We start from the raw sequence: 14,293 nt of genomic DNA, 5'->3' as shown, positions 1-14,293 counted from the left end.
CACAATTGTGTCTTTATTTTTAATGTTGAGGGTAAATCCATATAGATGACTAGTTGCGACTTGTCAGGGTATTAGCTTTTCACATAGCTTTTTCAAATTACGTAACAGGTCCACTTTCATCATATTTACCCACTCTCTCTCCAGTTTACTTGTCTGTAAAATCCTGCTCTTACCTTCTTCCCCACATGAAGGAACTATGCATGCAACACACGTTGATGCATAAACACACAATCACACAAAGTAGGTCACACTGATGTGTGAAACAGCTCTCAGTCTGTAGGGGTGTGGTTGTGTATTTTAGGTGTTTATGTATGCTTGTAGATTATGTGTTTGTCCTGTTCTCTCCCTATGTGTGTCCGCATGGCCCCTAAAAGAACTGAATTATTAGGCTGGCTGCAAGTCACTTAGCTCAACTCAAATGTAATTTTACTTTAGGTCAGGTGCATTCAAAATCATGTTTTGCAATCAAATCATGTCTGGAACTGGAATAGATAAGAATAATTTAATAAAAGAGGTTTTAACAATAAATAACCTTTATATGTCCTGATCTAAGGGCACATCTTCCTGTAATAATAAACACAGCACACCAAGCATTGCTATTTTTGAACCAGAAGGGAATGAATGAACACCCATGAACTGTTCGGGCATAGTGAGGAGTCCTTCAGCCTAAACATCCTTGAACACCACAGGGAGAGATGAGACAAGGATTTACACGCAGATGCAGACACTCTCAAGCTCTCACAGTCAAGCTTTTTTACAGGGGGATTTATTTAGCTGGCTTAATCTATTAATGTTGTCCCCCTTCAACCTTTAGCTCACTAAACATCAGCCTTATTAATCACCACTTGAACTCCTATGTCTCTGTGACAAACAGGATAATGATTAACTTTGTGGGACAGCTTTCATTAGGGTGTGTGAAGCAAGGTTAATTTTCTCTTTTAATTTCATTATTATATAGTGCTACCTTTGTCATCTTGCTTTGTAAATGCCTCTACTCTCTAATGACAAATTCAAAGGGAGGGAAATGCAATCCTAACCTCTTTGTCAGAGAGTATCAATTTCCACGTATTGGCGGTTTACTGTTGAAACCCATTTAAATAAAATTTTCTTTTTACTAATTCTGTTAAACTTCACATTTTGGTCTAGATTTGCAGCCAAAACTCTACAGAATGCAGCAGCAAACCTTCAAATTGGTACTACGGAGTGTAAAGAACCAACTCCAATCTGGAAAGCTCTACAATTGTTTCCAATCCAAAACTGCAGTGAATTTAATACTGTACATGTTTTTGTTATTCTGTGGTCTGCTCACCATCTGAATCTGGAAAAAAGAGTGAAGGCTTTATAAATATTTTTTTTTTATACAGACTCTATACAAGTTTTGCTGATTTGCTATTAGCCTCCTTTACTCTGGGACCACCGAAATCAAGACTGGTGAAATTATTGCTTATATTATTATTGCTTAATAAGTCACAAAATATTGGAAAAGAATAACTTTGTGTGTAATTTCCTCTTGGTAGAAATCAAGCTGTTGTGTGAAGGGCTCAATGAGTTGTTGGACTTTTAAGAAAAAGAAACAGAGCAGACAGGTCAAGCATAAAAAAAACAGAAATTTAAAGCTTAGTAAGTTGATAAAACAATATTCCAAGCTTTAAATATCCAAATGAGCACTGTTTCTGTCTATTATCTTTAAACACCAATTAATTGCTAAACCAATTGGTTGAGCAAGGAGAGCAACAGTATGCTAAAAACATCCATAGTTCAGGTAGGAGTATCAGTCAACATAACTATTAGCTTTGCACTCTGAAAGTTTTATGAAAGGATTGCAAAAATTAAACTAATCTTGAAAGAAACACAGACAAGAAGTTTTGCACTGTCAAAGTGAATGCACCATGATTGCAGTCAGGCTCTTTAGTACTCGTGTACCTCTTTTATCCCCAGAAGTGATCACACATAATGCATCCTCTAAGGGTGACTTTGAAAAAATGCAAACCTGAGTAAGTTAACTGAAATCAAAATGTATATGGAAACTGATTACCTCAAATTGGAGTCAATTAGACAAATTTTTTTTTATGTAAGGAAGTAGTATGAAAATATCATTGTTGTGAGCCTAAAGGCTTGTAAGTACGGTAATATTTATTTCAAATAAGTCAATTTTACTTAAAAATTGTCAATTTCTATTTAATGTTATGTTGTTGTTTTTTTAAGTCCAGGTCACTCCAAACAATGCTTAAATGCAATTACAGAAGTTATGCTTATTACACCTTTTACTTACCTTTATAAAAAAAAAAAAAAAAGATCTGGTTGGTTGATTGAGTCCAGTGCATGCTTGTTCAAACCCAGTTAACTTAAAAGTCCCTTTCTTTTATATTATACTGAGTAATAGCTAGCAATGCTGCAACATTGAGGCTACAGTGTGTGATAACTACAGGGATTTCTTGACAGATATGTAATATATTATGCATAAGAATGTTATCTATTATCATCTACAAACTGAAGGTCTCAATCTTTGTCTGTGTTGCTTTAGACATTGCTATTTATAATTAAATCAACTACAGTTTGTCAGCTCTGCTTTGACGCAATGCAAAGATGACTGCCTCCATAAATGCAAGACCTACTGCATTGTATTTACAAATAGCAATCTATAAGGCAACAAAAACATAAAGATTGAGACTTTCAATTTGCAAATCTAGGTAATTATTAAACACTTTAGCTATAAGACTGCAATGTAGATAAGGCACTCAAATGGCTAGAGACCAATCAACTGCCTTACGCATTATTAGCAAGAATATGTCATTGCTTGGGTGCTATCTGTTTTATTATGTTATTTTATTTTTTACAAATCTATGCTAACAGAGCTGCAAAAGTAGAGATCACAAGCTGGTGAGCAAGTGGGGGGGTCATTCAATTTCTGAGCGGACTCCGCTGTCTACAACTTATACTGATATAAATATAAGCTTATAATTACAAAGTCAAGATAATCAGTCCTTGTATGTGTAGACTAAATTTAATAAATAACGCTTTGACTAAAAATGTTCACTGTTTGTGCTGTAGATGTCTGAGATTTACCATGCTGTTATAATGAAAATAACTGTGTTATTTAATTAATAGTGGCTAGTCTAAATGAATCTTTGACCCTGTTGATATAACACCTTCTATTATGTTTCCTATGGAAAGAGGTTAACACAAAAAAAGAGAAAAACAACAAGTTTATATCTAGCTTATCTAAACACTCATTATCTAAACACTCATTTAAAGGCCCTGCCCATAACTCTAAAAACAAACAAAATACAATTATCTTAACAAGGAAATTCACTAGGCAATTAACAAGGAAGACAGTTCTCTGACCAAATCAGAAAAAAATGAACTTCTTGACTTATGATACTAAGCCACCTCCCGATATCAATGAATAAACATGATGGCAATGGCGAGAAATACAGATGACAGCAAAATTAATGTGGGGAGGCTATTTACTAGCAGAGACTGGAGAAGAGATAAAGTGTCAGTTACATGGTAAATACATACTGTCCAGCTAAACATGCAACAGAACATTTTAGTTCAAAATATATGTGCACGTTGGTCAAGTCTAATTCCAGATTTAAACCTAAATGAGAATATATTGCAGGAATTAAAAAAAGGGTTTACAGTTCTCTATCTTATCTAAATTAGGTTGTTTTTGCAGATGCGAATGCACCAGACCTCCATTAGGCGACATAGATTTGAGAGAAAAATATCAATATTTGCAGCTCTGTTGTTTCGTAAAGCGTTAATTCAGTGGGCATAACACAAAGGAGCTTGAAAAAAAATATATATTTTTGAAAACATTTATCTTTTGTATGGTACCTTCTTTCAAATAAGATCACCATAAACATACTTCCTCAGCTTAGAAAAACACAAAGTGTTTGTCTCTTTTTAAACAACACCAAACCTTTACATTTATTCATGTTGAGGAAAATGCCTGTACTTCTCTTTCATTAGTATGCAGATGTAGCAAAATGAGTCTCATCCAGCTTGGAGTAGCACTATTGGACTGACCCCTAAAATGACTCCAGCCAGGGGGCATAAATGAAACAGCTGTCCAATGCACCGTTTCCACGCTGGTAGTGGGCTGCGTTAGGCTCAACCCCCCCTAATGACTGCCGTGAGAGGAAACGGTGATGACGACAGCGCGTAAACCGGCCGCTGGAAACCAGAGATGCTACGGTTACGCTGTGTGAGCGGTGAACACAAGTGCCTGCCTCCCAGTCAGCCGTCAGGGTAACCAGCAGAACACACTGAGAGGAGCAGGGAAGGGTTTGGATAGGCGCGCAGTCCCAGATAGCAAACAGAGGGATGGTGCGCTCTCTAACCTTCCTTCCACTGTGATTTTTATCATGTATATTTTTTAAACAAAGTGCACGTTTTGCAGCTTGTCAAACTTTAATGCTCATCTATTTCTAAGAGTCCAAACTAAATCAACTAAAATGTCAACGACGCACGAAAGCTCCCCTGCGCCCAACCAGAGCCATCTCTTCACGCCCAGCTCTGGCACAGCGGACCGCTCCGGGATGGAGACGCGGATCAAGCTCCTGCTTTTCGGCTTGTGCGTAACCATAGCTGCCGCCACCTTAGTTGGAGGCGTGTACTCGCTCCTTTCGCTCCTTCGGATGAGGAGGAAAACCTCGCTGTGTGTCATAGTGGCTTCCATGTCGGTGGATGACCTGCTGAGCGTCATTCCTCTTTCCCTTTTCATGCTCCTGCAGTGGGAGACCCGGTGGGGTGAAGGGTCGGGCAGCCTGTGCACTCTGTCCGGACTCCTCTATGTATTCCAGGGGGTTTCCAGCAACATGAAGGCTTGCTTAATAGCAGCTTACACTTTTTATGTCACTAAGAGATTCGGGGTGCTTCAGTCTTCACGCCGGCCGCTGAGAGTCCTGTGGGCTATCGGCGGTGTGTGGGCGGTGAGCCTGGCCGTCAGCATGCTGCCTTTGTGCGGATGGGGCAGCTTCACCCCAGCCTCTCTGGGCTGTTTCCCGGAAAGCGACAGCTTTTACACCGTGCTGCTCTTCTCGCTGTATCTCATGTGTTTTTGCGGCTTTTTGGTTTTCTTTATTCCCCTCACGTATCAGTTGCTGTGCTCCAGAGAGCCTCAGAGGACGTTACTCTACTCGAGCTATCTGGACATGGCCAGGGGGCTGAGCGGCTCTGCTGCGCTCTGTGAGCTGCCGTCCTTCTCTCGGGACAGCATGGACAGAAGTTTCAGTGCCTACAACGAAATGAGCCCGAGTTCTTCTGGGACAGGAGTTAGGCAGAAAGAAGACGGCCGTCTTTCCCCCGTGTCTGGCAGTGGGCGGGGGGAAGAAGCTTCAGTTGGGGATACACCTGTTGTGTTCGCGCAGAAGCGCTTCTCCATGATTCTGGCTGTTCTTCGAGTCATTTTATGGATGCCCATGATGGTAAGCAGAATAAAAAATAAAATAGTATTAAAAATAAATTGAACCAGGCATATCTTGTGCACCAAGAAGTCCAAAAAGAACTTTTTTCACATGTTTCACATTAACCACAAACTTAAATAGTTTTGCATGGGATATGTTCTTAAGACATCCGGGCCCTAACCCTAATCTCTTTTGGGCACTTCATATAATCATTATCGATAATGAACACCCACCCAGACCCTTGTTTTGCATGGGATATTGTATCAATTTAAAATAATGGTATGGTTTTAAAAATACATTTTTACCAGATAAAAATTCTGAAAAGTGTGGAGTTCACTTTGCTGGTCCAATTGAAAAACTCAAAGCCCTAGAGAATGGATGTTGTATAATGGCAGATGTGTCAAGTAGTGAAGTACAAATACTTTGTTACTGTGCTTAAGTACACTTTTTAAGTATCTATACTTTACTTCATTACTTATTTTTCTTCCTACTTTTGACTTCTACTCATTACATTTTCACAAAACTATCTGTACTTTCTATTCATTACATTTTTAAAACAAATGTTACTTGTTACTCTTGGCTTCGGTTTAATGTTTATAAATATTTATTTCACGTCATGTGCACCATCCAATGCAGATCAATGGCACCATCCACATCTAGTGAAAACTATTGGAATTGGATGAGTCATATAACAAAAACACTCATTCATCAAATTTGTGCTGCCGCTAAGGGTTAAGGTTTGCTAAATCATCAGAAGCAAGAAGGTGTTCTTCAAACTGCAAACGTGAATTGTCTATGCCATGCTACAATGTCGGATTTAGAAAAAGATGTTGAAATGTCTGAAAGGTCGGACACAGGAGAGAGCTTATCGGGAGATGGAGACCAACAAGACCTCCCTCATCCTTGGCCCTGTCTCAAGGAATTTTTCGAAATAGTCAAAAAATTGAGCTTTCAATTCATATAGTGCTGTTTATTTGAAAATGTACTTTATACTTCTATACTTTAAGTAATTTTTGGAGCACATACCTTTTCACTTTTACTTGAGTAAAGAGGTCAAGTTGATACTTCAACTTTTACCAGAGTATTTTTAAACTGCAGTGTCTATACTTCTACTTAAATAACAAATGTGTGTACTTTTGACACCACTGTATAGAGGTATCTTATTATTATTTTTTATTCTTCATAATTAACGTAAAAAGATCCAGTATTTGATAGTTATGAAGACCCGTAATTTGTTGTGACAAGTTGATGTGCTGATTGTGGTTGCATTCACTCTACAATAGGAACACTTTGTATGAAGGTCATATTAAATTGGAGTTTCTTCTGACCAAAAGAACCTTCTTTCACATGTTTGCTGTGCTTACAGCCTGGTTTGGAACAAAATGCAGAGAGTGCATGGTATTTGACATCATCAAGGATTTTTCGGCTTGTATGTAATGGCCACATTTGATAACCATGACCCTCTTGGCTGCTTTTCTGATTGACTATCTTTGTGCTCTAGCAGTTAAGTTGGACACCCATATCTTAGTAGGTTTTCAGTTGTGACATATTCATTTCATTTTCTGCATGATAGATTGAACAGTATGAAGGGTTATTCTTTAAAAGTTTAGGTACGGGTAGTTATTAATTAGTTTTAACCATGCTTTATATCAATTAACAACTTTAAACCTGTCCTCTCGGAATTGTTCCTTGGTCATTATGATGCTGTTTCCCCATGATTTTTTTCTTTAATTCAGTTCAACTTGATCTGGTCTAATTTACAAAAAACCTAAAGCATAGACACAAAACATGATCTACATAATGTATTAACACAATACTTATAAAACATTAATTTTAGGGATTTAGAACTAGCCTAGTTTACAAAATAAAATAAAGATTTCCAGACCTGAAATAATGACCTTCCATTTTCTTTGAAAATTTTTCTTAAAATGTTCCAGACCCAGAGTGATCAAACTAGACCATTTCAATTTAACCTGCAGGGTAATCCAGAAAAATGTACAGTAGCAGAAAAGTTAAAAGGCCGGTTTCATAAACACGGTCTGGGGGATAAGTGAAAGAGAAACTCGTGTGGCTGCACTGGCATGCATCATTAAATGCAGGCAGAACAGAAACAGGCTAAGAAAAAGGCTAAGGATGACTTGTAAATAAATGTTTACCACTATAGAAGTGTGTAGGTATATATAGATGGTCAGTTTTCATATGAGTATATACTGTGAGCAGTTTAAATTTTTTTAATAAATATTATTGTCTTTATAAATATATATATTTTATAAAGGTTCCATGATAAGCAGCATGCAACATGTGAAAAATCATGCAATATACCGTATTTTCCAGACTATAGAGCTTACCTAACTATAACTATTACAGATGTTGAACGACCTCATTCTCCTCAGGAAGTACATCCTGCTCTGTGTCTTCCTGTGCAGGTGGTTGTTGTGTGTTGACCAGCCCAGCTTATTATCCAGCCACACCCCAAGGTATTTTTATAAATCCAAAGGCTCCACTTCACCCCCCTCCAGTAGTACTGGCTTACTCTCTGGTCCATTCTTCCCAAAGTTTATGACCAGCTACTTCATCTTGGAGATCTTGAGCTCCAGGTGGTTGGTGCGGCACCAGGTGGCAAAGTCCCCCACCAAACTCCTGTACTCCTCCTCTCTGTTGTCCCTGACATACCGCACAATGGGTTTGTCATCTGAGTACTTCTGTATGTGACACAGCTCTGAGTTGTAACAGAAGTCCAAGGTGTATAAGGTGAAGAGGACAGGGGCCAGCACTGCGCCCTAGGGGGTTCCAGTGCTGCTGACCTGTGGGGCTATACGACCATTTTACACTTAAAGTACGCTAACATTCAACACGAATTTCACAGCAGGAGGATTTTAATGTTATCCCTATATAGAGGACAACTTTGAAGCAAAGCAGAGAGAGGCAAATAGCTTGATTTTGGCAAATTAATAAAAATTAGATTGCTTCTGTGCCTGCGAAGTGCAGAAAGAGAGTCCTGGGTTTAATTCCTAGTCCAGGGTCTGTCTGCATGGAATTTGCATGTTCTTCTCATACATATATTGGTTCTCTTCGGGTACGTCAACATCTTCCCACAGTCCAAAAACATGACTATTTGGTAACTAGCATCTCTAGAAGTTTTCCCTTAGGCATAAGTGTGTGAGTGCATGGTTGAATGTCTCTGCCAATACACTGGTGACTAGAGCTAGACTGATTAATCGACAGGCTGATTTATCGGACCGGATTTTAGAATCTGGCTCATTAATCGACATCGGCTAAATAGTAGTGTTGCACAGATACCGATACCAGTATCGGACGGGGCCCCGATACTGCCCTAAAATGGTGGTATCGGTATGGGCGAGTACTAGGGGTGTAAATAATAATCGTTTTGTATTGATGCATCGATCCAAAAGCCGACGATCCGATGCATCGACACGTCCGCAAGATAATCGATGTTTTTTTTCCCCTCTGGTCTATTTTTATCCATTTGCTCCTGGGCGTAATTCTCCCTCCCATGCTGCGGTGCCGCTAAACCTATTTTGCCCTCCTACCGCGCTTCCTGGTTATACTATTACAGCAGTTTGTTGCAGCAAGCTTCACACAGACATTTTTAAATTATGCTCAGTATTGAAGCGTGGTCTGGGCTACACGCTGTGGGTCTAGATACGGCCGAGGCGATGAGGAAGTGGGGGCGAGTTTAGTCCGACGACGGAGGGACAATGGGGCAAAAAGAGCGGAGATTCAACTGGAAAAAGGCTCCCAGCGTTCTCGCGCACCTCGCTCTTCTAGCGGGTCAAACTTCACGAGTTGTTTTCCGCAATTTCGGTCATAAAAACAAAACAAGCCGGCCTCCTGTCTGGTGCACTGTTTGCGGTCAGCTACAATCTGGGAGAGGAGCAGAGGAGCGTCTCTCAAGGGGGCGGTGACGCAAAACTCTGGAGCCTTCTTCTTCTTCTTTTTTTTAATGGCGGTTGGCAAACAACTTATAGGTGCATTACCGCCACCTTCCAGAATGGAGTATGGACCAGACAAACTATTATATTCTCCCTAAAATACCCGTTCTTCTTAGAAAATTAAAAATACTACCAAAAACTACATCCCCAGATGACCTTTGAAACAATTCCCTTATATCTAGTTTATTTTTATTCCTGTCTAACTCTCTACACAACATCTCTCTTTCCTGAATATATTTATTACATTCTGAAAAAATATGTTGGACAGTTTCTCTGGAGCCGAGGTATTGCATTGAACTCATTACACTGATATTGTGCAGTATTTTTGCAGTATTTTTTGATGCAACTTTTCTACTTCTGTTATTTGCTGTTGTTTCTAAAGAAAATGCATAATGATATTACAGCTTTCATTGATTTATTTCAAACTTGAAACTTTGTTTAGCCTGTAAGGTGTAAAAAAAAAAAAAATAATAATAAAAAAAAAAATGAACCGATTAATCGATTAATCGAATCGAATCGTGGTGTATTCTTAAGTATCGAAAATAATCGAATCGTTGGGTCAGGAAATCGATACTGAATCGAATCGCCATGATGGATGTGATTTACACCCCTAGCGAGTACCAACAAATAGGGCACCGATACCATTTTGAGAGCCATAAGTTTATTCAACTATTGTCACCCACTCCTGGTAGGCAATAAAAAGTTCTACTGGTTTCACTTTGTATTAGATTTTTTCCTGCTTCACAAAGGTAGGCAGCAGCTTGAAAAAGCCATGATGGCAATTATTTTACATTGTTATGGTATCGGTATCGGCCGATACTGCACAGCCAGGTATCGATATCGGGGCCAAAAAATGGCATCGGCGCAACACTACTAAATAGCAAAAAAAAACTTCTGCTGCACACTAATTCTGCTCCTCCCTTCCTCAGCACTGAGCTGCTCCATGCCTTCCCTCCACTAACAGAGAGCAGTGAACTCTTTGCACTGCCCCTCCCTGCAAACATACATGCTCACAGCTGCTGCTAGCATAAGCATGGAGTTGAACGAAGAGGTAGCAGTTTACTCCAGGGTAAACTGTGATTTTGTAAAACTATTCTTAAGTGTGAATATGAGAATTAGAGTTGGACTATAGTTGGACAGTGCATATCCTGGGCATGTCCATGTTAATTTTTTAAAAATATTCTGGCCGATATATATATCAGTTATCGACCAATATTGGATACATTTTTTTAAAGCTCCAAAATCCCATATCGATTGTGCTCTATTTCGGACATATCCAGTATATACCCTACCTTTCAAATATAGACTGCTGAATATAGGTACCAGTCCCGCTGTGACCCTCTTTCAAAGATGTACAGTAATAGGACATTCTGGCAACACAGTCATGATAGCAGCTGCTATGCATGTGTCCTCATTCGTTTCCATGATTATGTTGGCGCTGCTGTAGATTCAGCAGCTCTTGCTTTCATTCGGGGTTAACCCTTCCACTTTAAAGAACAGAAAACAGAACTGCAGACCTAGTCTACACTTTCTTTTTTCACCTTACCATTGGTGTTTGAGTTAGGCTGTGCGCCGGTTCCATCTGAGTCATCTTGAATATAAAGCTATGAATGTTTGATAAGTCAAGCCCATTTAACATGGATGCATTACAACTCATGTGCTGAACATAATAGGAACTTCTTGTATTGATCTTGGTTCTGTTGGTTTTCTCTAAGTTTCACATTTATCCATGTTTTTCTTTGTTTTCTAGCTTTGTTGGTGTGTTCTGGATTTATTTAAGTTTCTTAGGTTTTTCTTTGTCTGTCCTCTGTTGCCCCCTTGTGTTTTCTTTTCACTTGGCTTCCTCTTCAGCTCTACTCACACCTGCTTCTTATCAGCTTGTTAGTCCTGCCTTTGTTCAGTCAGCCATAAATACACTCCCTCTGCCGTCCATCAGCGCTGGTTTCCTGTTTTGCTTTGTCTCACCCTGGCTCCTTGTGATAGTTTTCCCCTGATATCTCCATGGTTCTGGTTAGTGTTCAATTTTTATGTTGGATTTTTGGATACCTGTTTTTTTTTTTACATTTTTAAGTTGGATTTTTGGATTCCTGTTTTTGCTACCTCTGTTATCCCATTAAATCTTCTAAGAACTCACCCTTGCCTCTCAGCCTCTGCATTTGGGTCCTCACAAAAACCTCCAAACAATCTGTAAACACTTCTAACCCGAAGTATATTCAGGAAAATAGGTGGCAGGCTTATAGATGTATTGACGCTAAACTACTGAGGTGTTGTCGGTCAAATAAAAAGGCTATTTTGAACAAATATATGCACTGTGATTGGTCGACCTGTTTTGGGTCACTCTCCAAGGTGTAAGCAGAAATGGTCCACGGTGTGAAAGCGCGGCTTTCAACACACATTAGCATCAGCGCTGGGCGACATGAAAAAAATCTAATATGATATATTTGGGCTATAATTGCGATGCACGATATATATCACAATATGTTTAAATTACCTTGAAAAACAATACAGTGCATAAAATTGCACTGATATACTCATTCAAACTTGTGGATTCAAATCTGAAATATTTTATTTTAACCAGCTCAAAGCTTTTCACAAGTAATACTGCCAAATTATGTTTTTCAGTGTCAGTTTAACAAGATACCAGCAGCCAAACAGGAAACAAAGCAAAAACACACAATACTAAATAAATAAAAAATGCCTGTTTTGTGCATCATTTGAAAAAAATACAGAATGCAAAAAATAACAAATTGACTTCAAATTACAAAAAACAAAAGTCACAATTCTGTCCAAAAATTGGAGCATTGTTAGAACATCTCTAAACTATTTGCATTGCCCTTTACATGCTGGGAATTTTAGAGAACCCCCAAAAAGATGTAAAATGGAGAACATTGCCAAGTTTAGAAAATGTCTGCAAAACCTCTGAACAAGACCACATCACTGGTATTTGAGCATCTAAAGAACATTTAAATAATGTAATAAATAGTCTCTGTGATTTCCCTCCATCTATTTTTCTCTCATATGCGATCGCTTTTTCAAACGACAAGGCTAATGTCATCTGCTTCACAGCTGATTTATTTAACGTTTTAATTGGTCGTGCGGGGAGATGCTGACATACGGTGTTTACAACATTCTTTATTTAGTAGTAGTGGATGACTTTTTGGGTGGTGGAATAAATTTGTGATACTGCTCCTTTTTGCAGCAATGGTTTTGCGACACGTCTTAAAAATACCGCTTTTTGTTCAACGTCCTTAGCTTATAAATAGTTTGGCGGTTGCTGTATGGTGCGCACTGCTTATAGTGCGTGTAGTGTGCTTGCTGTGCAGTAAATAATCCAGTTTGGAGGAGGGGAATAAAATGCATTCAAAGTATGGCTTAATGTTATCATACGAATTTGTAATCTATGGTTGTGACAGAGTCATTTTAACTGTTGTGTGGGGAAAAACTTGATACATCGAGTATATTCGATATATCGCCCAGCCCCTAATTAGCACCACTTTAATCTGGCTCTGCCTCTTGTAGCCATAGTTGGTTAAGGTTAATGATCTCTGCTTAGTCACAATGCACTCCAGTCTTTCACCAGGTAAATGAGTGAGTGCCATGTCTCCTCCATTGCAAGAAAGACAGTTTCCAATCCTTTTTTGTGACATGCTCTATTATTTGCAGACTCTAGTGTTCACAGGTAACGAAACAGCTGTTCGTCATTATAAAAGCTAGAAAGAAAGAATAAAATATTAATATATGATTGTTTTTGGTCAGGAAGCTGTTTAAAATAAAATAAAAAGAAAGTTAAAACATCTTTTGTTGTTGAAGGTTGGGTGTAATTTTTTTTAATCATTCACGTGTTTACTTACCTGCCTCCTCCTCATGCATTTTGCATAACGTAGTTCTAGATAAATTATTTTCATCTTCCCTCTTGCTTTCACAGACTTTAGTCCTCATACGGCATGCAGCGGATGCTCGCAGCTCTTCACTGGAGACTCTGAGCTTCTTTCTGACTCTGCTTGCACCTGCGATCACGCCCCTATTCGTGCTGTCTGAGCGCTGGATCCATATGCCATGTGGCTGCTTCATTAACTGCCAGCGGGACCTAAAGCAGGAACCTTCAGGTAGAGCACACAAACTGGCCAATATACAATTATGAATGCTTTAGCATGATAAAACTATATACAATGCTCAAAAAATAGAGGAAGACTCATATAACACATCCTAAATCTGAAAGAGTACAATATTCTAGTTTAATACTTTGTTCTGTACAAAGCTGAATGTGCTGACAACGAAATCCCACAAATAATCAACAATGGAAATCAAATTTATTAACCAATGGAGGTCTGGATTTGGAATGGCTCATTGGAACTTTGATTTAATGTCCTTAAAACAGGTCAAAATGAGGTTCAGTATTGTGTTTTGGTCCCACGTGCTTGTATGACCTCCCTACAATGCCTTGGCATGCTCCTAATGAGGTGCCTTCATTCTACAGGAACTGCTGACACACTCCAGCCTCATGAGGTCTAGCATTGTCTTGCATTAAGCCAGGGACGTACATTGTGCAAATTTTTCAGTCGTTGCACGCAGCTACTGCTCACTGTACGACTAAACCGCAGGGTTTAGTCATACAGTGTGAGTTCACAGCTCACGATTTATGTTTGGTCCGACTCTCTAATGCGATCTACCCGCTCACACTGTACAACTAAAAACCATGTTGGCAGTGTTGTGCCTGAACGCGTTCATTGAACGAAAGTTCATGAACTCGTTCATATTTTGGGCGAACGTGAACTGAACGTACGGCATTACTGCCTGATGAACGTTATTGTGAACTCGTTCATTCTGGTGTCTGTGAACGGCACGCTCTCTCAGTTCAGCTCCGTTCAATAGGTTGCCAGATTTCTATAGAGTCCTCCAGGCGAAACCCCGGCTAAATCAAACCGTAAA

The 14,293-nt window shown here is 39.1% G+C and overlaps 1 protein-coding gene across 1 annotated transcript in view; it reads left to right on the top strand.

The window, feature by feature from the left end:
- The first annotated feature begins 4,210 nt into the window (after positions 1 to 4,210).
- LOC119788818 (probable G-protein coupled receptor 149) overlaps positions 4,211 to 14,293 on the top strand; it is a 35,404-nt gene continuing 25,321 nt past the window's right edge. The window contains exons 1-2 of the mRNA XM_038293464.1: positions 4,211 to 5,432; positions 13,290 to 13,470. Of these exons, the coding sequence (XP_038149392.1) occupies positions 4,461 to 5,432; positions 13,290 to 13,470 (1,153 nt within the window). The 5' untranslated portion in view covers positions 4,211 to 4,460. The remainder of the gene's footprint in view (positions 5,433 to 13,289; positions 13,471 to 14,293) is intronic.

The sequence above is a fragment of the Cyprinodon tularosa genome, unplaced genomic scaffold (genome assembly GCF_016077235.1).
Source record: "Cyprinodon tularosa strain WSP-4 unplaced genomic scaffold, ASM1607723v1 ctg327, whole genome shotgun sequence".
NCBI classification, from domain to species: domain Eukaryota; kingdom Metazoa; phylum Chordata; class Actinopteri; order Cyprinodontiformes; family Cyprinodontidae; genus Cyprinodon; species Cyprinodon tularosa.
The sequence above is the reverse complement of the archived record's forward strand: the minus strand, read 5'-3'. Positions and strand labels throughout refer to the sequence as shown.